The sequence below is a fragment of the Oncorhynchus gorbuscha genome, linkage group LG04 (assembly GCF_021184085.1).
Source record: "Oncorhynchus gorbuscha isolate QuinsamMale2020 ecotype Even-year linkage group LG04, OgorEven_v1.0, whole genome shotgun sequence".
Classification (NCBI taxonomy): domain Eukaryota; kingdom Metazoa; phylum Chordata; class Actinopteri; order Salmoniformes; family Salmonidae; genus Oncorhynchus; species Oncorhynchus gorbuscha.
The window spans coordinates 19,093,151-19,116,233 of NC_060176.1; the positions used below are offsets into that span (position 1 = coordinate 19,093,151).

General features: G+C 48.2%; 1 protein-coding gene across 1 annotated transcript in view; it reads right to left on the reverse strand.

Moving 5' to 3' along the window:
* Positions 1-464: 464 nt before the first annotated feature.
* Positions 465-23,083, reverse strand: part of LOC124033799 (potassium/sodium hyperpolarization-activated cyclic nucleotide-gated channel 4-like) — a 116,645-nt gene continuing 94,026 nt past the window's right edge. Inside the window, exons 7-8 of the mRNA XM_046346124.1 lie at positions 11,110-11,274; positions 465-8,643 (exon numbers count right to left, since the gene is read on the reverse strand). Of these exons, the coding sequence (XP_046202080.1) occupies positions 6,632-8,643; positions 11,110-11,274 (2,177 nt within the window). The 3' untranslated portion in view covers positions 465-6,631. The remainder of the gene's footprint in view (positions 8,644-11,109; positions 11,275-23,083) is intronic.

The following is a 23,083-nucleotide window of genomic DNA, read 5'->3' on the forward strand; positions in this document are numbered from 1 at the left end:
GTTAGGGCATGTGTGTGGCTACATGTACTAGTGAATGTATTGGTTAGGGCATGTGTGTGGCTACATGTACTAGTGAATGTATTGGTTAGGGCATGTGTGTGGCTACATGTACTAGTGAATGTATTGGTTAGGGCATGTGTGTGGCTACATGTACTAGTGAATGTATTGGTTAGGGCATGTGTGTGGCTACATGTACTAGTGAATGTATTGGTTAGGGCATGTGTGTGGCTACATGTACTAGTGAATGTATTGGTTAGGGCATGTGTGTGGCTACATGTACTAGTGAATGTATTGGTTAGGGCATGTGTGTGGCTACATGTACTAGTGAATGTATTGGTTAGGGCATGTGTGTGGCTACATGTACTAGTGAATGTATTGGTTAGGGCATGTGTGTGGCACAATCTACAGCAAACACTGAATAAGATTAATGAATGGAGAAAACACTCAAAGCAGTTGTTCCGTATATTTTATTCGATACCTTTTGTAATATTATCCAGTATGTGTGCTTATCAACAACCCCATTTATGCTTTGTTCCCCCCTCATCATCCACATTGTTACTGGACAGCGCTGGTCGTGCTGATAGCACAGTGCCTGGTAAACACAGCCAGTCACAACATACCTGTACATCTCCCTTATTGCTATATCCCATGGTTCCCATTTTAAACACAGCAAATATATATTGATATCCATTGATCAATAGCAACGAGGTCAAAAATACTGTCCTCCGCAGAGATGTGTCTGTGTGAGAGCTGTGGGACTGTCACTGCGGTTACAAAACAGAACAAAGCCATCTGATAGAGAGTGATGTACCGTAGAGCGTCATGTCCCACTCCTGCACATTACCAAAGTCAAAGAGATTATACAATGCAAACAATGTGTTTCTTTTAAAAACCACAATGATGATATGAATCTGTACACACACACAGTTTGGTGAACATTGCTTATCTTTATCATGGTGATGATGACGTCACTTAAGAATCTAAAATAAATACAGAAATATAAATAGGTCCTATGGAAATATATAAATCTGTATACGCAAATATACATTGACATATGATCCTAAGTATCATCAGAGTATGTGAGATATACATAGTTCAGCAAGACGAAAGCTACAGTAAGAGAGAGAAGCAGGTTGGTTCACCTCCACTTCATGTACTGTATGCCCTTTCCCCCCTAGGCCAGTGAGGAGAACTGGAGGGTCTTGCTCCAAAGCAGCCTTGTTTGACTAACACCCATGACGCCTCTGTGTTGCTAGGTGATGCGGTTCTGAATTGCACACTCATGCGTACCACCCATCCTTGATTTGACGCACTCACATGCTACACTCTCACTAAACTGGGCCATATCCGGGTTGCACCCTTAACACTGCTCCCAACAGCATACTTAGGGATTAAACTCACATCATTTTCATGTTATTCTATCTGACCGAAGTAGAGTGGAAAAGAGGTCAGTTGCATCAGGCCCTGCCATAAACAGTAGTTTTAACCACATTCAATTTCTCTATTTGAAATATGTTGCTACATGTGTCCCTGCCTCAGATGCCTACATAGGATGGGATGGTTTGTTTGTTGAAGGTTAAGAATGAATCTGTGGTTCTAAATGAGTTATGAAGGCGTCTAGTAAACACAACGGTTTCTCTCCTCCCAGCCTCCGAAATAGCAGGTTCAATTCTGCTGCTGTTACCTCTAATCCTCAATCACTGCAGCTGATTTCCTTTTAGTGTGCACCACTGGATTCCCCCACCCACATTCACGGCCCAGTAATACAGCACAATGGGAAGTGGGGAGGCAAAGATTAGGTTCGGAAATTGGGAGTGGTCCAAATGGAATCAAAATGTGTTGTGTTATAGAGACCGCCCTGAATGTGAAATGCTGCTGGGTATGCCAGGAGAAGCTTCTCCAAGTCTCCCATACAGACAAGAGTCCGGGATGAAGCACTACAACAGCAGCACAGAATCCCATTCCCTCCACTTCCTCCAGCTCTCCAGCCCTGGCTAGTGCTATAGGACCAGAGCATGCTAACACACTAAGGCCCTGGAGTGATCTGGACAGAGGTGAACACAATGACATACATCTGCAGGCAGAAGGAAGGAGAATGAACTTCCACCCTGCCATTCTACAGAAAACTTGTTTGGTCTGTTTTTACTGAATTACAGAAAGACAACATCCAAGGGTTATGTCTGCCTACCCTGAAATGAATTCAGAATGGAGGGGCTGTTTGTATTTGGATTGAGTAGTCTTTATTTGCCACGCTCTCACTGTACCTTGATATGTCCTTCATATGCATTCTCTGGCATTCCACAACACATCAACCTTCCCATGTTGGATGGATGGTAAAAGGGAAATGGAATGGAAATAGCTCTACTGTATATTGAGTCAGTCTCTGATATGTAGAATTCAAACACAGTTCACTGTTTTGTAGAATTAAGTCTATTTATAGTCTACTATAGATGGTCTTTATGGATGAGCTCTGAAATCTCCAAGGACATGAAGTTGGTATGCCTCTGTTTGCCTCTGTTCCCCACAGACATCCTTAAAGACAATCTATAGAAAGCTACACATTTATCAGCAGCAATTAATCAAAGGCCATGTCTAGACTTGACAGTTCATGCAGCTTTTGTATTCTGATCATGGAGTTCTGATCAATTCTGAACACCTCATACCTCTACACCTACATTTAAATGTCTACCGTGTCCACATTGTGTCCGGGTTCCCTTTTCCCTATATTCAAATGCGGTATACATTCTGCAAATGTTGGAACAGGCTAAATCTGATATTAACAAAACAACTTGATGGCAGTAGCCAACTGCTGTAGCTAGCCAACTAACCTCTGTAACTAACCAGCAAGCTAGCTAGCAAAGCTAAAGCGATTGCAAACGGGTTAGCATAACTCTAGCCAAACAAAACATTGTGTTTTTATTTATTTTAGCTAGCTGGCTAGCATTTATGAAGCCAGTAAATGCGTTCCTCCCATGCTAGGTATGTATTTCCTCCAACATTATTATGAAAAGGTGCCTCTCGCACCCAAAACACACGTTTTCTGGAGACTTGTGGGCAGAGTGCTGATGACGTTGCCCACTGTATGAACTTTCGGTAGCCTGATTGTGTCCAGACTGAGGAGAAATCTGCACACAATACGTCCCTGACCACCTCCTGAAGTGGTCAGGCAGATCTGAACACAATCGGGCCACTGGGACTGTTGTGCATCTAGACCCGTCTTTTCAATGCGATCTTCCTATCCTGATAGCAGAAGTTGCATGTAAGTGTTAAGTGTAGACATGGCCAAAGATAACCAAATCCACTTGAAGAACAAATAGCATCAAAGGAAGACCAGACAGTTCAGTGTTATGGAGGTGTGGCCTAGGTGAGAGACAGAGTCATGTACATTCAGACGGGACACTGACAGCTCCCTGAATGACAGCGGCAGACTGGAATGATTGACACACTATGCACCTCCTTATCTGTGATAACGTCCCAGGTCTTTCAGGTCCAGACCCAGCTAATCGATCACTGTCTTGCGCCTATCTCTCTTTAAGCCATGACCTGTGCCTCCCCTGCCCACCCATCTTCAGACACCGACCACTCCCAGACATCGACCCTGGCACTGGGTTGAGAACGATGGGTTGCGATCTCTCCTACAGACACACATGTACAAACGCACAGGCACACACACCATTACCTTAGCAACACCCAAAATCTGCCTCAAGTACCCACAAATCAATATCCTCCTCCCTCCCACAAACCTACACCAGCGCTCAGGAACAATCATAAGGCAGGGTTGACATGCCTTCAACGTCCCCCAGAAAACAAGCAGCTCGTCAGCCTGCGAACCCCATGGGCTGGCTGTCTACCTGTCAGCGCCCTGACCGTCTGTCCAACCACGTCATTCCTCCAATCTATCAGTGTCTCCTCACATTTACTCCTCTGTCTCAACCACTAGCTCCCTCAACCCCGATCCAAAGTAGTCACATTTCCCAACTCTTGGACTTAATAAGGTCATATTGTGGAAAATAAACAAACCGGTTGAGGTTCTTGTTGTTTTTTTGTTCAGATGTGAAACAGCCACGGCAGTCTATTGGCTTTGTGTTTTAACAGCTCCAGCAGTCACAGTCTTTAACGATTGCACTGTAAACACTACAGACATTAATATTCCCCTGCTGGAGCTGATCACTTCCCTGTTCCCTCCCTGTGTCCAGCCAATCACGCTGCTGAGTGTTCTATCTGAGAGAATAAATCCCTCCCTGTCTGTCTGTCTGAGGTGATGTCTGTGGGTTTCCCACTGTCAACCCGGCTTGTCAGGGAGTCATGTGCCACATGCCAGACAGACACAGACAGTGAATAAATATTTCAGATATTTCTAGATATATAGCGCCTCGCTGCAGAAGAAGACCAGGTGTAAAACAACAACAACAAACAGAGGGAGGGAGAGAAAGAGAGACGATTTAAAACCGATACTTTAGATCTGCATTCACTCCAATAGGAGAACAGAACTCATTTTAAAAGCCCTTTTAATTAATAAATATCTTACTGTTCTGTTCAAATTAATTCAATTCAACACTGCGATTTGCACTGGGAGACTGCCAAGGCTTGTGTGTGTGTATGCATGTGCATGAGTGTGGGCATGTCCATGTGCCTGGGTGTGTGTGTGTGTGTGTGTGTGTGTGTGTGTGTGTGTGTGTGTGTGTGTGTGTGTGTGTGTGTGTGTGTGTGTGTGTGTGTGTGTGTGTGTGTGTGTGTGTGTGTGTGTGTGTGTGTGTGTGTGTGTGTGTGTGTGTGTGTGTGTGTGTGTGTGTGTGCGTGTGTGTGGTTAGCCCTTGATACAGGCCTGCTGAGGGAGGTAGTAATGAGGGACTAGAGTGTGGTCACTGTGCACTTCTGTCAACTAGCCCATGCTGGCCTACACGGGTCAGAGGTCAGGGGCTGTGTTGTTAAAAAGAGTGTTGTGTCTGAGTGGTGTGACTGAGATAGAGATGGACCCAGCTGTCTTGAACCCAGGGTAACATGTTGCTCCTTATGATGGGCAGGAGAGCAGGAGAGGGATGGGCTGTGGAGAGAAGCAGAGGTGATTACTGCTACCTATCTATACAGAACACACAGCCAGGCATACAGCTGGTTGGTTGAAATGAAGTCATTTCAACCATTCTTGTCCGCTGGGATTAACCTCAACATACAGGTCTATGAAATTGTCCACAACTACCATTTCTATTCCATCACGACCCGTCTTTCTGTCTGTACCTCCTTGATGTAAAACCGCATGACCCATATTTATTCTAAATAAAACATTCATGAAACGCGCATACATTCAACATGTTCAACTCAACACTGGCAGTCAATGTTGACCGTCTAGCAGCTGTGGGTAGTAATGTGGAGTGGTAAGATCTTTTCTATCAAGCAGCACTTCAACAGGTATCTGATATCATTACAATAACAAACGTAATTGCTTATGTCCAAATGGTCTATTTCCTGTGTGTTCGCTACATTATCTGACTGTGAAGTATGTGTGATTGACGGCTCTGGGAGCACTAGTGAGTGTAGTGTTTTCTAGCATTGAGAGATTGAAGAGTCCTGTAGGTACACAACTCCACACACAAGCTGGGATGGTCGTCCTAGTTTTGTGAAAAGGCAAAACCCTCCTTGGTTAGTCTTCTCCTGCATTAGACTACTCTCGCTCTCTTTCTCTCTTAAACACACAGACAATCACTCAAACACACACTCACACTCAGTCACTATCACACACACACATAAATGCACACACTCTGTCCACTAGCACACAGATTGCAGGGCTCAACTTGTCCTTGTCCATCCAAAACATTTGCGGCATGAAAGAGCTTGGAAGACAAAGTGAATTTGTTAGGACAGGGTTGAGGACACTGCAGGAAGCCTATCACTAACACATCATACTTGATGTCTGTCTCCCTACAGGGATGGAGGGCCTGTAGCCCACTCAACACCCCCCAATATTACGACAATACAACAACACACAGGCCAAAGGGGAGACAAATTATTTTTGGTTTCCTAAAATCTCTTCTCCACCTCGGAAGATTTCGTGAAGTCTATAGAGTGGATAAATAAGTCATCTCATTGATAATAGTTGATAAAGGATCAACAACATGTGATCCTGTATGGAATTAAAAAATAAGTCAGTCTGCTCTTATTGAAGCATGTATTTGCCACTGAAAAGGTTGATTCTGTTCTTTTAAAACACACAAAAAAGCATCTATACATGCAGGTATTAGTGCATAGGTTCCTGCAAAAAAGTACTATTGTGTTGTCCATCTAACCATCAAACCAAACCCCGTCATATGAATTTGGCATAGTTAGAAACAAAGAAATGACCATCTCTTAAATGGATATCATTTTCTGTTCACACTCTCCTGTCTATTGATTAGCATATCTTTTAAATATATTTCTATGTATATACGTATGAATAAAAAAGGGAGAAGGACAAAACAAAAACAAAGTGTAGTAGTCTAGGGAGCTAGAAGTTACCTGGTTAAGTGTCATCTTTTAAATCACAGTAATATTAAGATGGTGGAAATGATAACGATTAGAACACAGTGAAGCCTAGAAGAGAATGACATCATACAGGAAGATTGTTTGTGTACTAGTCCAGGGAGGGTGTGATCAAACCTCACAAATTGGAGGTTAGTTTGGAGCGGACAGGTTCTAGTTCAGAGTGGGATGCCGAGCCTTTCCGTGGCGGCAGGGCCGGGGAGGCCACGGGGGACTGAGTCTGGTGCTGCAGGTGTCCTGGAGACATCTGGGCAGGGACAGGAGGAGCCATGTGTCCTGACACCGAGCTACAGGGTTTGGGCACTAGGATGGGGGAGGAGTAGGGCGAGGAGAGACAGTATCCTGGCTCCATGGAGGAGCGCGGGGGTGAGGAGCGTGGAGGCGAGCTGCGAGGCGGTGAGGAGCGTGGGGGCGAGCTGCGAGAGGGTGAGGAACGTGGGAGTGAGGAGTATCCCATGGCCTGGGCCACATCCTGGGGCAGGGAGGGGTTAGAACAGGACAATAGTTTCATATCCTCAGAGAAGCTGCCCAGCCCCAGCAGAGATTCACTGCCGGCTGCGTGCTGCTGGCTGGGGAGGGAGGTCTGGGGCATGAGCAGAGAGCTGTGGGACCCAGTGGCACTGGAGGAGTCGCTGTAGTGGAAAGTCCTTCCTGTGACTGGGCTTTGGACCGTGGGGCTAGGCCCCAGGGGGGTGTAGCAGGGCGAGCCGTTAGCTGAGCCGTACTGGGCCAACGAGGCCAGGGCAGACCTCTCCAGGGACAGCTGAGGGACCAGGCCAGACTGGAGGCCAGACTGAAGTCCAGACTGTAAGCCTGCCAGGCTGAACTGGGCCAAGGGAGATGGGGAACCCTCTGGGGCCTGCAGGGTGGAGGAGGAGGATGGGGAGCCTGGAGGTGGGGAGTGGTAGAATGCACTAGGAGTCCTGCCCCCGCCTGCAAACTGCTGCAGGGAGCCCACCTGTGGAGGATTTAGGGGCAGCTGGCTGTGGAGCAGTTGACAGGACTGAATGTTGCCGGATGAACCAGTGGACTGGGGGCTGATACTACAACCAGAACTAGAGGTACCCAGAACTCCAATTGTCATTCCACCTATAGCCCCTCCCATTGCCCCTCCTATATGCCCTCCAGCTGCCCCTCCCATTGCTCCACCAGTAGCTCGTATATGGCCTCCACTAGTTCCTCTAATGTGCCCACCACTAGCTCCTCCTGAGTACCCCCCAGTGGCTCCTCCTATATGCCCTCCAGTGGTATATCCTTCTATAGATCCACGTCTACCCCAACTAGTGGCCCTTCTTATTGTCCCACCTGTGGCCCTCTCATCAGCCCCTCCTATTGCTCCTCCTACTTCACCTTCAATAGCGCCTCCTGAAGACCAACCTGTAGCCCCCCCAGTAGCTCCCCCTGTTGCTCCACCCATCCCTGCTCCCCCCACAGCTCCCTGCTGGAAGAGGGCAGCGAGAGGCGGGGTGGTGCAGCGGAATGGCTGCTGCGTCTGGGGCTGTGAATGGAGCTGGGCCGTGCTGTGGGAGGGAGAGCCCCCGGAGGAGGAGAAAGGCCCAAAGGGAAAGGCGGAGGCCCCACTAGGCCCAGGCTGGGTTCCACTGCTGCTGGACGCCTGCTGACTGGAGCTGGCTGCCCCTGACCCCTGAGTCGTGTGGTGGGCCCGGAAGGAGGCCAGCAGGGCTGTATCCATCCCAGAGCAGTGCAGTTTAGATGGGGTGCTGGAGGGGGAGTCAGGTCCCATGAAGGAGGTGGGCGCCGACGTGTGGAACTTCTTCAGCCGGCCGGGGGGAGGGTCCTGGAGGTTCCTGGAGCCCAGGACCGTGACCGGTGGGCGGAAGAGCGTGGAGGGGAGGTGTGGGAGGTGGGGGTGGTGCGTCAAGGCGATGGCCACAGAGGTGGTGGCGGCAGCAGCCTGCAGGGGTGCCTGGATGAGGGGAGCCCAGATGACGGGGGTGTGCCCCGGAGACGGGGGCTGAGGTGGAGGAATGTTCTGGAGGAGGTGGGCGCAGGTGGCCATGTCTCTGTCATGCTGCACAATCTGCTGGATGATCTCGTTCTCCTGGTAGTTGAGAACACCGGAGCTCAGGTCGTGCTGCACCTTGTGCTGCAGGAGGGAGTTCTTCTTCCCTGTGAGACAGACAGACAGACAGACAGACAGACAGACAGACAGACAGACAGACAGACAGACAGACAGACAGACAGACAGACAGACAGACAGACAGACAGACAGACAGACAGACAGACAGACAGACAGACAGACAGACAGACAGACAGACAGACAGACAGACAGACAGACAGACAGACAGACAGACAGACAGACAGACAGACAGACAGACAGACAGACAGACAGACAGACAATCAGCCAGATCGTCCAGTTAGTTAGTTAAACATTCTGGAATTGAATCGGATTTAGAGATGATACGTCCACTATACAGTTAGCCACACACTGCCTGGCCCTACTGCACAATAACCAGCTACATCATAATCACCCCTGATCCTGTGAACAAGCAACACATTTGCCAACAAAGGCCACTGAGTGTTACTGAGTTTTAGCCCCTAGGCTGCACATTGACTATTAAAGGGCGTCAGAATGGCTGTGATCAGCCTACTCCCAGACTCCTCTTTGATTCCTATGTCACACGGTCGCTGCATTCTGAAGCACTTCTCCCTAACAGCACCGAGCACGAGGACAGAGCTAGAAAAGAGAAACCCTGGCTGAAATTTGGAGGAGGGAGATAGAGAGAGGGAAGGTGGGAGGGAGGGAACGTAGCCTACCAAGGGGAATAACACAGAGGAAGCATGATAGCTCCAGCAGACTGTGTGTGTGTGTGTTTGTTTGTTTGACTATGTCTTACTGTGGAGCCGTAGATAAGAGGCAAAGTGAATGCAGATGAAACACGGCTCTGAACGGGGACATGGCTGACTGATATGGAAAGAATGAGGGACTGGTCAGTGTTCACACTAACGTCAGTGATTTCACAGTGTAGGGCAGTGCTCTTCTGCTGTCATTGGATGGCCAGAGCTCCATGGCCAGTGGTGGAGGGGTCAGGGGTCAGCCACTCAACAGATTACAGAGACAGGATGGGGATGGCCTGAAATAGCTCACGAGCTAAGTAACAAATAGCCTTTCTTCGGGAAAAGGTGAACTCAACTCTGAGCCCTATCCCTCTTGGGTGAACGTGCCAGCAGTGACAGGGTTAATTCACACAGCTGTTTTTTCTCAACCACTAATCCTGAAAGGGTTGAAAACGTACAGTACCCGCACGCTCAGCTCACTACTGTCAATGCAATTAGGCCCAGATCAATCTCTCTCCATTTCAGATATGAGAGGCTGGCGATTAGGGGGAGCAGTGCTGGGGGCTGTCTCTCGGTCAGCCCTGACCCCGACGCCGTAGCAGGCCCAGCTCTGATCCGATTGCACAGGGTCCATTAAGACAGTAATTAATTAGTAGGGCATCACTGTGTGAATGACTTCATTATGCAGGAGGACTGGCGAAAGGTGAACACCATTTTCACCAAAGAAAGAGCCCCCTGCCTGCAGCCATTTTTCATGAAGCATGCAGAGATAGTTATGATAGAGGCGTGCTGACGTTCATTGTGAATCTTTTATTTGTCTGGGCTGGCTGAGAACTGAATGAAGTGTCATATCAGTGCACATGCTGTTCACATCACTGAAATGGGGCTAGAATGAAAAGAACCAGTCTTCTACGTACTTAACCATAACTACTGCATTCCAAACGCCTACCTCCCCTGTTCTTCAGGGCCAATACAACAGATGTGAGATGATCCATTCTCGTACTGTTAGCATCGGACATTCTATCTGTCACTGTCTGTTATGTAAATTCTATATTACTAACCAAACTAAATACACTACTTTTCACTAGGTCAACTAGGTGAGCTATATATAGTGAGTTCCTCACCACCACCATGGGGTTTTCCTCTCTTTAACTTACATCACTGTCCCTGCCTGGAGAGATTATCACATGAGATGATAAAACAATATCCTGTAGAATAGAGAGAGGTGTCTCCTCTCCTCTCTCTGCGGTGCCCATCCGTCCCTCCTCCCTGGCAGCCAGGGCCCACGGTGCCAGATGTGTGGAGGCCAGCGTGGGTGGGGGGGAGACATCTGAGCTAATATGACATATCTGTTTGCTTGGCCTACTGGTCCAACTGGCCCTGAGCAGGTCACTAACATACAAAAACACTGACTGCGTGGCCTCCTCTCCTCTTCGCTGGCTGCTCACTTCGCTGGAAACAGCTCCCCTCCAGAGGATTCCTCAGCTGTGGCACATCTGTGTATGATTCTCAGACAGACACCTCCATGTACAGTACAGTGACTGGCAGCTGACTCTCTTTGTCATTTACTCAGCCAATCCATATCCATTTACTACAACACGTTTCATTTGTTCCATCTGGGATTTTAACCAGTGGCAATTTAGTACAGAGTGCTACCTGTACTGTAACACGTCTTTGAATACATTCATACTTCACAACACTTGACAATGGAGAGGCGGATGATTGGCTGTAACGATCAGCTCAATTACAGTGACACATATGGAGTTGAAAGTCATGCTGTGCTATGTAGTCTCTTACCTATGCGGTCCAGCCGGTCCAGAGCCACGGTCTCGAAGGCCCGTCTCATCATGGGATACTCTTCCAGGACCTCGTTGAAGTTGTCCACAGACAGAGAGTACAGACGGCAGTAGGTGTCCGCTCTGACGCTGGCTGTCCTTCTACCCCGCGTCAACAGACAGATCTCTGCAGAGGACACAGGAAGAGAGGAACGTCGACACGGCAGGACGACGTGTTCACTATGGTGAAGGTAGAGATGCTGTTGTCGTGCAGGGCTGATGCTATGCCAACGTTGCTCAACTTCTTATCACAAGTCAGGGGAATCTCTGTGAAGGCTGACAGAACTATTAAGACCTAATGTTTCCTTTAACATGTTTCGCCCCGACTGAATTCTCTCATGTGTGAACTAGACCTGAAGGGATTAGAACACGCTGCTGGGAAAAATAGATAAATATCACTATTGTCCCACTTACTGTTTATGATGACGAAGATGAACCAGGGGTAGGCAACCGTGTTCCTGGAGGGCCGCAGGTACTGCAGGATTTTGTTCCAACTAGGCACCACACCTGACCAACTGAGCTCATCGATCAGTTCAGTGATTGCCTAAATTCAACACACCTGGTCTTCTAGGTCAAAAATGTGAAGTGCTTGCGGCCCTCTAGGACCAGGGATGCCTACCCCTGTGCTGAACTGTTTTGTTGTCTCTCCTTTTTAGCATTACAAATTAGAATTTTCTGTAATCCACAGCTGAAGCACTTAATGCCATTTTGAAAGCTTAGAGGTTTGCTAGACCTCCTCTGTCATGCCAGATCAGGAGAATAATGTTCCACTTAGCAGGAAGCCGTGCTGTGGAGCTCTGACACCAACAGCACCCCTATGCCGTGTGTCTGCCGCGGGTGTGTGTATGTTGTTTGTGTGTGTGTGTGAGTGTGTGTGTGTGAATTTACTGTATGCGTGCCATGTGCTTTTCTGTCACAATCACATACATCCCACTTGTGGGCCACTCTCCGACTCTCACTTCCATCTACTCTCCAACTCTCAGTCCCAATCCCACTATAACACTTAGTCTTTCTCAGAAAAAGCCTTTTCCAACGCCACTCTTCTTTTCAATTCTAAGTTGGTGCAAAATGAACTGCCTTTCTCCTGCTCCCTATGTAACATTTACTAGGAATCCCTCTTCCATCATATCACTTTGAATCTCACTTCTCACTAATCTGTTTTTCTCTCTCGCTCCCCCCTCTCATACTGCCTCTCTGTGTATTGTACGGTGCATGGCGGGTTAGAGAGGATGAGGGCTTCTGCCTTCTCTCTAGTGCAGCCAGATACCCAGCCAGCCAAAGCCTCCTTGTCCCTGACCATGACTGCCCTAATGAAAAACAACATGTGCAGCTCATCCTGTGTGTGTGTGTGTGTGTGTGAGGGGGAGTTGTGTGTGTCTGCGCTGCTGGTAACCCCATTTGTGTGTTTGTGTGTGCGTGCTCCCAGGTCAACCATGGCTCTGCCGGTGTTGGGGGTCCGTTTTCTGCAGGCCTGCTCTGCTCCCAGTAATCCCCTCTGGAGAGGAGTGTCCTGCCCTGCCTGGCTGTGTTAAATCCTTTTGCCTCATGGCTTTCTGGCTGAAACCAGCACTGCTGAGATGAGACACTGAGCTGCAGAGCCTTTCTTCCAGCCTTATCTGCCTGTCTTAAGAGAAGAGGATGTAAAGCCCAGACTCTTAGCACTGGTATCTGAACTCTTGACTGTAGAAGACCCAGCATGGAGCAATGAGTAGCAGCTAGAGCTCAACGCTAAACAATGAGAGATTAACACTCAATCCTGGAGAACCAGGGATAAATGGAGGGACAAACCCTGCGACCCTAACGGAGGAACACTGAGTTGGACCCATGTCAGAACTAAAGATGAGAGTCATTAAACATGCCTGGTCATATTTGAGGAAATATGTCGCTCCCTATCCATAGGTATTATTGCTAATAAGCTATTGACTTTAAAGGCAAACATCCTCACGTGGTTCTTTCTGTTTAAACATTGCTGCTCTGCTGTACCGTGAAAGTCCCGAAGCACTAATTGTAATTGACTAATTGATTTTGCTGACAGCCTACGTCGGCTATGAAACTAACATTTATTCGATGGTGCATCTAAAGGCACTGTGACCTCTGTTCTATCCTGCTCAAGCACAAACCCCTCTTGGTAGTACATCATTAACAGTCAAATGATGTATGACTGGTTTAATCTCTACGCTGACTCACTTTTACAGTCTGATGCAAAAGTACAAAAATCCTGCATGAAACCACTGAACAGGCTTACTTTGCCCAGGTCTGCGTGTACGTTGTAGTGGCGTGTTTCCTTCTCTCGTCTGTCTTAGCTGCTCCTGCTGCTTTCTTTGGTAATCGTGCTGGAACACTTGTTCAGCAACTTCAATAAGAACATTTTATTTCAAAGTTTGAGTGAAATGCTTGGAGTACAGCATGAACACATTTAATGACAATGTGGTCATTAAAATGTAATTGCTCCAATTAAAATCGGATGCCTTGTTAAATGGGAGAAACAGGAAGGATGCTGTGCACGACTCCAACGCCATCATTAAGTTTGCGGATGACGCGACTGTGGGAAGCCTGATCACCGACGACGATGAGACAGCCTATAGGGAGGAGGTCAGAGACCTGGCAGTGTGGTGCCAGGACAACAACCTATCCCTCAATGTAGGCAAGACAAAGGAGCTTATTGCGGTATTGTGGACTGCATCAATGGGGCTGTAGTGGTGCAGGTCGAGAGCTTCAAGTTCCTCGGTGTCCACATCACTAAGGACCTATCATGGTCCAAACATACCAACACAGCCGTGAAGAGGGCATGACAACACCTCTTCCCCCTAAGGACGCTGAAAAGATTTGGCTTGGGCCCTTAGATCCTCAAAAAGTTCTACAGCTGCACCATTGAGAGCATCTTAACTGGCTGCATCACTGCTTGGTATGGAAACTACTCGACATCCAACCGCAAGGTTCTACAGAGGGTAGTGTGTACGGCACAGTACCTCACTGGAACCAAACTTCCTGCCACTCGGGACCTCTATACCAGGCGGTGTTAGAGGAAGGCCCTAAAAATTGTCAAAGACTCCAGCTACTCAAGTCATGGACTGTTCTCTCTGCTACTGCAAGGCAAGCGGTACCAGAGCGCCAAGTCTGGGACCAAAATGCTCCTGAAAAGCTTATACCCCTAAGCCATAAGACTGCTGAACAGTTGATCAAATAGCCACCCAGACTATTTACACTGGCCCCTTTATTATAAATGTTTTGTATCTTCCTTTGTTGCACTGACTCCCTTAATTTGATTTGCTGTTGTGCAGTACAGTATGACCTTGGTTACACAACACACATAACTGGCTGGCTCACATTGGAAGGGTTTGGGAAATGACTGGGAAATGATGGGGGTTGGTCTTGGGAAGACTCTGTGTGTGTGTGTGTGTGTGTGTGTGTGTGTGTGTGTGTGTGTGTGTGTGTGTGTGTGTGTGTGTGTGTGTGTGTGTGTGTGTGTGTGTGTGTGTGTGTGTGTGTGTGTGTGTGTGTGTGTGTGTGTGTGTGTGTGTGTGTGTGTGTGTGTGTGTGTGTGTGTATGTGTGTGTGTGTACGAGCTGGGTCTCCCATGGTGAGGTATCAGTGTCCTCTGGCCTGGTCTGGGGAGCCTCACCTGGACTCTGGTTCTCTCCTGTCAGCTCCTATCTCCATCGCCCCTGGCAATCCACAGGCCCTCTGAGAGGACACTCTCTAACCTTTGAAACATCTGCACCGGGCAGCCTGATTCCCCATGACACACCGCGCTCGCTCCCACCCTCCCAGCATTAGCATAGGGAAATACACACTGGCCTATGATGTGGAGAGAGGTCGGGGAGTGTCTGGTTTAGCCATCACCATAGCTGGTGTTGTGTCACTTCTCATCGCGTCTCCTTCTTCCTCCAATGCTAACAGCAGTAATTGACTGTTATACACTGCTGCTGTTAGATCTGTTAGATTCTGCATGGGGGAACTGCTAGCTTAATTCAAAAGTAGCTCAGTGTAGCTCAGTGACTTTAATAAAGTCTTACAGAATAGATTCATTCAGTCCTTTTCCCTTCCCACCTTCTCTAGGAGGAGTGTTAAAATGGGTTAAGGGGCGAGGGGATTACCTGCGACTCCACTGCCAACCCCCCTCAATGATTCACTCAGTCAGGGCAGCCATTTGGCAGCTCTTCAGTCTGCTTTTCCACAGAGACAGGGACTGAGACAAGGACAGGGTCAGGGTCAGGGACACGAGACAGGGACTAAGACAGGAATAGGGGACAGAGATAGAGACAGGGACTGAGACATGAATAGGGATATAGGCAGAGACAGGGCTCAGAGCAGAAGCCTGGGTACCAGAAAGCTCTTCTTTCCAGCCTGGACTTTAAGGGCCTAGAGATTAAGAGGAGCCGGCTCAGCGAACAGTTGATTCTTTCCTCCTCCACCACCCCAACCCCCACCCCTTCCCCCTCCCTCAACCCCGCCACAGCTCACTTGAAGGAAGAGTGAACCATGTTAGAGGTATGATCAAAGCTGCCTCTTGACAAGCACCAGGGTCTAATGGACATCTCCAGCCACTGTACAGCCATTTTACTGATGTAACTGTGCTGCACTATCCAGGAGGGCTGCAGTTCAACCAGACACACAGTAATTACACAAGAATGACCTATACTAACACAATAACACACCCAATCTGGGGAGGGAGGGGGTCTTCTAGATGCTGTCCAGATAGGAGAGTCTGAATGCAGCCCCACAGTGGCGGGTTATTGTGTGTGTGTGTGTGTGTGTGTGCGTGAGCCCAGAGGACCGACCAGTGACTGGGCCTGGCTATGCTCCATGCGTCCTTTGGCTTGAATACTGCAGTCACATTATATGTCCCCTTCCCCTGGTTTGCTGTATTTCTGCCCAGCAATCCATCCACAACATGCCACACGCAATGCCCATATTAGGCTCTCCAGAGCAAGCTGATCCTACAGTTAGTGAACAGGCACAGACTACTGAGTGTATATTAATAATGCATAGTATTACTGATGACAAGCATGTACTGTACAGGACGTTAATGAGCTTACACACATACATCTGCAGTACAGTCATCAATACAGAAAACACTGAGAGAGTGTCCACCCCCCTTTGCCCCTTGGTGTTTGTTTCTTGGAAATCCTCACTCTCTCTCACTTCCTGTTTGGTAGGGCTGAGAGAGAGAGAGAGAGAGAGAGAGAGAGAGAGAGAGAGAGAGAGAGAGAGAGAGAGAGAGAGAGAGAGAGAGAGGGGAGTGACATATCCCTGGTGCTCCTCTTACATCAATTCATTTCATGAATGACTAACTCATGTTTGGTAACAAACTCCCTATGGCTGCATGGTGGGCTTGGGTTGGTTGGCCTTGCCTCCCCCTGGAGCAGCCAGTCTGGTCCTGGATGCTAGGAATAGCTGCCAGATAATGGAGTCAAAACCTACAAAGCCCAGCGCATCTAACGCGTTTGGGAGAAATAATTGCAGATCCAGGGCTTAAATATTTAATGCGAGGCAACCAGTTCCGTTCCAAAAACGGTGCATTTGCAGTGGCAGTGGTGCTTCGTGTTGATCCATGCAATTCAGACATAAGTCAAAATAAATGTTTAAATAGAGGGAAAACAACAACAAAGAAAGATGATGCTTCACTCCTCCCTCACCCAAGGAGACACACCAGGCAGGCTGAAATGTTGATTCATCTTGGCGCACACACACACACACACACACACACACACACACACACACACACACACACACACACACACACACACACACACACACACACACACACACACACACACACACACACACACACACACACACACACACACACACACACACACACACACACACACACACACACACACACAGAGAGATAGATTGCTTCCCATCTCTCTATTATTTGCGGCGCCCCCCAGGGAGAGGGCACGGAGACGGTCCAGAGCAGGGAGCGGCGTAATTAAACTTCAGCAGGCAGGTCATGTGCTGTTAAATGCTTCACTGCGGTTTCTCATTACTTAAACAGTGTCTTCTCAATGATACAGTGTCACTGTCGATGTCCAATATTAATTGGTATTTGGTAAGAGGACTATGGCTAGAGCTAAGTCATACACGTGTCATACACTCCCTGACACCATGAGAAGAGTACAAACTGTCTGACCCTGATGGGGGAAAGAACAACTAGCACGTGTTTTTTTCTGTAATACCTTGGAAATGCAGCACTGAAAAGCCTGAAAGTATTTTTAGCCTGAAGGACCTTTTGACAAGTATTTTGTCATATACAGTATACTGTATATCAGGAGTTGGAACCGGTTCAGGGAACAGAACAGAAAACTAAAATAATGACATTTTTCAAGGAACAGAAACTAAACCAAGAACGAAAGTGATCCATATTGTTCCATAACAGAACTGTTATTTTAAAAGCATGAACTGGTTAATAATGTTATTTTACGATTCAGGCATTTATTTCTGGTCCCATAACAAAAAAAGCTCCTATGCAAATCCCTCACTCTGTAACTCAGAAACGTGTTCAAGTGTCTGCCTGAAAGCTGAACATCTTTGCCAGTATGTGTGCGTGTTTAGGCTACATGCCCCTCCCTGTTACAAGAGTGATTCAGAAAATAGGGAGAGATATTTATTACAGTTTTACAGTTGACAGTTTAGTCATTGAGCAGACACTCTTATTCAGAGCGATTTACAGGAGCAATTAGGGTTAAGTGCCTTGCTCAAAGCGCACTTTGACAGATTTTTCACCTCGTTGGCTTGGGGATTCTAACCAGCAACCTTTTAGTTACTGGCTCAATGCTCTTAACCGCTAGGCTCCCTGGCACCCATTTTTTTAGCGAGAGAAGAATGGATTAACTTTTTCAAGTGGTGGAAAAAGTACCCAATTGTGATACTTGAGTAAAAGTAAAGATACTTCAATAGACTCAAGTAAAAGTCACCCAGTAAAATACTACTTGAGTAAAAGTCTAAAAGTGTTTTGTTTTAAATATACTTAAGTATCAAATGTAAATGTAATTGCTAAAATGTATTTAAGTATAAAAAGTAAAAGTATATTTAATTTCAAATTCCTGATATTAAGCAAACCAGACTGCACTATTTTCTTGTTTTTTAAATTTACGGATGGCGAGGGGCACACTCCAACACTCATATATAATTTACAAACGAAGCATTTGTGTTTAGTGAATCCCCCAGTGTCACGAATATTACTGAAGGTGACTCCCCTTCTTGTTCAGGTGGCGCTCGGCGGTCGTCGTCGCCGGTCTACTAGCTATCGCCGATCCGTTGTTCTGTGTTCCTTTAGTTCTGTCTAATTGGTATCACCTGTTTCTTGTTTGGTTGTTAGGGTAGGGTTATATATAGTTTGTTCAGCCCGCTTCTGTTTCGTGCGGGCTTGTTCGTCTGTTTTGTTGTTTGAGTGTATTTTTGTTTGCATTTGGGTTTCACGCTGTCCGTTTATATTTCTGATCATTTGTTTCCGTACTTTTGTTCATGTTATGTTTCCGGACATTAAAGCGTGTTTTTTCCCACATCTTTTGCTCTCTGCGCCTGACTCCACACCTCCTAACTCATTTATCGTAACAGAAGCCCGCACCACTTATGGAGTCAGCAGGAGCAGCGACCACTCCTCTTCCCACTATGGAGGAGAGAGTCCTTCATCACACGTCCATCCTCCAGCGCCTAGGATCAGCGATTGATCAGATGATGGAGAGGATGGATCGTTGGGAGAGGAATGGTCTCCCTACTACCCCACCGACCCTCCCACCAGCAACTCTACCATCTCCCCCGTCTGGATCCGGTTCCAGCGCTCTGCGCATTACGCCTCCGAGGGAGTACGATGGAGCAGCGACGGGGTGCCAGGGATTCCTGCTTCAACTAGACCTCTACCTGGCCACCATTCGGCCGGCTCCCTCGGAGGAGGAGAGAGTGTGAGTCCTCATCACATGCCTTACCGGTAGAGCCCTGGAGTGGGCTAATGCGGTCTGGAACGGGCCCAAATCAGCGAGGGACAACTACCCGTTTCAGGGCCGTGTTCGATCACCCTCCAGAAAGTCGAGCAGCGGGTGAGAGATTGTTCCATCTCCGACAGGGGACGAGGAGCGCGCAGGACTTCACGCTGGAGTTCCTGACCTTGGCCGCTGGAGCAGGGTGGAACGACAGGGCCCTGATAGACCATTACAGATGTAGCCTGAGAGAGGACGTCTGTAGGGAGCTGGCCTGTCGGGATACTACACTTAGCCTGGATGGACTGATAGACCTGTCGATCCGGTTGGACCATCTGCTAGCTGCTCGCGGACGTTCTGAAAGGGTCCTGTCAGTTCTACCTCCTGACCCTCCTGCTCCTATCCCGATGGAGCTAGGAGGGACCGCGTCTAGGGAGAACGGAGGAGGAAGCTCCTCCTGCACCAGTTGTGGCCGGAGAGGGCACACGTCTGGTCGGTGCTGGAGGAATTCATCTGGGAATCGAGAAGGCAGGCAGAACACTCCTCGGTCACCCCAGGTGAGTAAGCACCACACTCTCCCAGAGTTTCCTGTTGGTCACATGTTCCTATTAATTTGTTTCCTTAATTATTCTCCTTCTCTCCAGCATAAGGCACTGGTAGATTCAGGCGCAGCTGGAAACTTTATAGATCGCGGACTCGCTCAGAGGTTGAGGATTCCGTTAGTAAAAGTAGACCCCCTTTTTACCGTGCACTCTTTAGATAGTCGACCATTAGGGTCAGGGCTGGTGAGGAAAGCCACAATTTCGTTGGAGATGATTACGCAGGGGAATCACAAGGAGCGAATTAGTTTGTTCCTTATCGATTCACCTGCGTTTCCAGTTGTACTTGGGATTCCCTGGCTAGCTATTCATAATCCTACGATTTCGTGGAAACAGGGAACTCTACAGGGGTGGTCTGATGAGTGTTCAGGCAGGTGTGTAGGGGTTTCCATCGGTGCGACAACGGTGGAGAGTCCAGACCAGGTTTCCACCGTGCGCATTCCAGCTGAGTATGATGATTTGGCTATCGTTTTCAGTAAAAAGAAGGAGACCCAATTACCACCCCATAGGCAGGGGGATTGTGTGATAAACCTCCTGGGTAACGCTGCACTCCCCAGGAGTCATGTGTATCCTTTGTCCCAGGAGGAGAAGGTGGCTATGGAATCTTATATCACCGAGGCTCTGGGAAAGGGGTACATTCGGCCCTACATGTCACCTGTCTCTTCGAGTTTCTTTTTTGTGAAGAAAAAAGATGGTGGTTTACGTCCGTGTATTGATTATAGAGGTCTAAATTCCATCACAGTGGGTTTTAGTTACCCACTACCTCTCATTGCTATGGCAGTGGAATCATTTCACGGAGCGCAGTTCTTCACTAAACTGGATCTCAGGAGTGCTTATAATTTGGTGCGTATTCGGGAGGGAGATGAGTGGAAAACTGCATTTAGCACTACTTCTGGCCATTATGAGTACCTCGTCATGCCATACGGTTTAAAGAATGCTCCAGCTATATTTCAATCCTTCGTGGATGAGATTCTCAGAGACCTGCACGGACAGGGTGTAGTGGTGTATATTGACAATATTTTGATCTACTCCGCTACATGCACTGCGCATGTATCTCTTGTGCGCAAGGTTCTTAGACGACTGCTGGAGCATGACCTGTATGTGAAGGCGGAGAAATGTGAGTTTGCCAAACAATCAGTTTCCTTCCTGGGTTATCGCATTTCCAACTCTGGGTTGGTAATGGAGGGTGAACGCGTAAAGGCCGTGCGTAATTGGCCGACTCCGACCACGGTAAAGGAGGTGCAGCGGTTCTTGGGGTTTGCCAATTACTACCGGAGGTTTATCCGGGGTTTTGGTCAAGTAGCTGCCCCTATTAAAAATCAAATCAAATCAAATCCAATTTTATTTGTCACATACACATGGTTAGCAGATGTTAATGCGAGTGTAGCGAAATGCTTGTGCTTCTAGTTCCGACAATGCAGTGATAACCAACAAGTAATCTAACTAACAATTCCAAAACTACTGTCTTATACACAGTGTAAGGGGATAAGGAATATGTACATAAGGATATATGAATGAGTGATGGTACAGAGCAGCATACAGTAGATGGTATCGAGTACAGTATATACATATGAGATGAGTGTGTAGACAAAGTAAACAAAGTGGCATAGTTAAAGTGGCTAGTGATACATGTATTACATAAGGATGCAGTCGATGATGTAGAGTACATTATATACATATTACCTCACTGCTGACGGGGGGGCAGGTGCGTTTACAGTGGTCAGCAGAGGTGAACGGAGCTTTTCATAAGTTGAAGGCGATGTTTACTGAGGCGCCGGTGTTGGCGCATCCGGACCCTTCTTTGGCGTTTATAGTAGAGGTGGACGCATCCGAGGCTGGGGTTGGAGCGGTGCTCTCACAGCGTTCGGGTGCGCCACCGAAGCTCCGCCCCTGTGCCTTATTTTCGAAGAAACTCGGGCCAGCGGAGCGGAATTATGATGTGGGGGATAGGGAGTTGTTGGCTATGGTTAAGGCCCTGAAGGTGTGGAGACACTGGCTTGAGGGGGCTAAGCACCCTTTCCTTATCTGGACTGACCACTGTAACCTGGAGTATATCCGATCAGCTAGGAGACTGAATCCTCGTCAGGCAAGGTGGGCCATGTTTTTCACCAGATTTCGTTTCACTATCTCGTATAGACCAGGTTTCCTCAACACTAAGGCCGACGCACTGTCTAGACTCTATGACACTAAGGACAGGTCCATCGATCCTACTCCCATCATTCCGGCAGCTAAGCTGGTGGCGCCAGTAGTATGGGATGTGGACACGGACATCGAGCGGGCGCTAAGGGAGGAACCTGCGCCTCCACAGTGTCCGGAGGGTCGTAGGTACGTGCCGCTGGCTGTTCGTGATCAATTGATTCGATGGGCTCATTGTCTACCCTCGTCGGGTCACCCAGGTATTTTTAGGACAGTGAGAGGTCTTGAGAGGAAGTACTGATGGCCCACTTAGAGGAGGGATGTGCGATTCTATGTTTCCTCCTGTTCGGTGTGCGCCCAGAGTAAGGCTCCTAGACACCTGCCAAGAGGTAAATTACAACCTCTTTCCGTTCCACAATGGCCGTGGACCCATCTATCGGTGGATTTTCTTACTGACCTTCCCCCCTCTCAGGGTAACACAACTATCCTGGTCGTTGTGGATCGGTTCTCTAAGTCCTGCCGTCTTATCCCATTGCCCGGTCTTCCTACGGCCCTACAGACTGCGGAAGCTCTTTTCACCCATGTCTTCCGGCACTACGGGGTGCCTGAGGATATAGTTTCTGACCGGGGCCCCCAGTTTATCTCCCGTGTTTGGAGGGCATTTATGGAACGTCTGGGAGTCTCGGTCAGCCTTACCTCAGGATATCACCCGGAGAGTAATGGGCAGGTGGAGAGAGTGAACCAGGAGGTGGGTAGGTTTCTGCGGTCGTATTGCCAGGACCGGCCAGGGGAGTGGGCGAGATATATTCCCTGGGCAGAAATAGCCCAGAACTCACTAAGCCACTCCTCTACCAACATGTCACCATTTGAGTGCGTGTTGGGGTATCAGCCAGTCCTGGCACCGTGGCATCAGAGCTAGACTGAGGCTCCTGCGGTGGAGGAGTGGGTACAGCGCTCTAAGGAGACCTGGAGGGCTGTCCAAGAGTCATTACGTCAAGCGAGTATAAGGCAGAAGAAGAGCGCTGACCGTCACCGCAGTGAGGCCCCCGTGTTTGCACCTGGGGACAGGGTCTGGCTCTCGACCCGAAACCTGCCCCACCGCTTGCCCTGCCGGAAGTTGGGTCCGCAGTGTATAGGGCCATTTAAAGTCCTGAGGAGAATAAACGAGGTTTGTTATCGATTATTACTTCCTTCGTATTATCGTATTAACCCCTCGTTTCATGTGTGTCTCTTCTCAGGCCGGTGGTAGCTGGTCCCATGCAGGAAGATGAGGTTC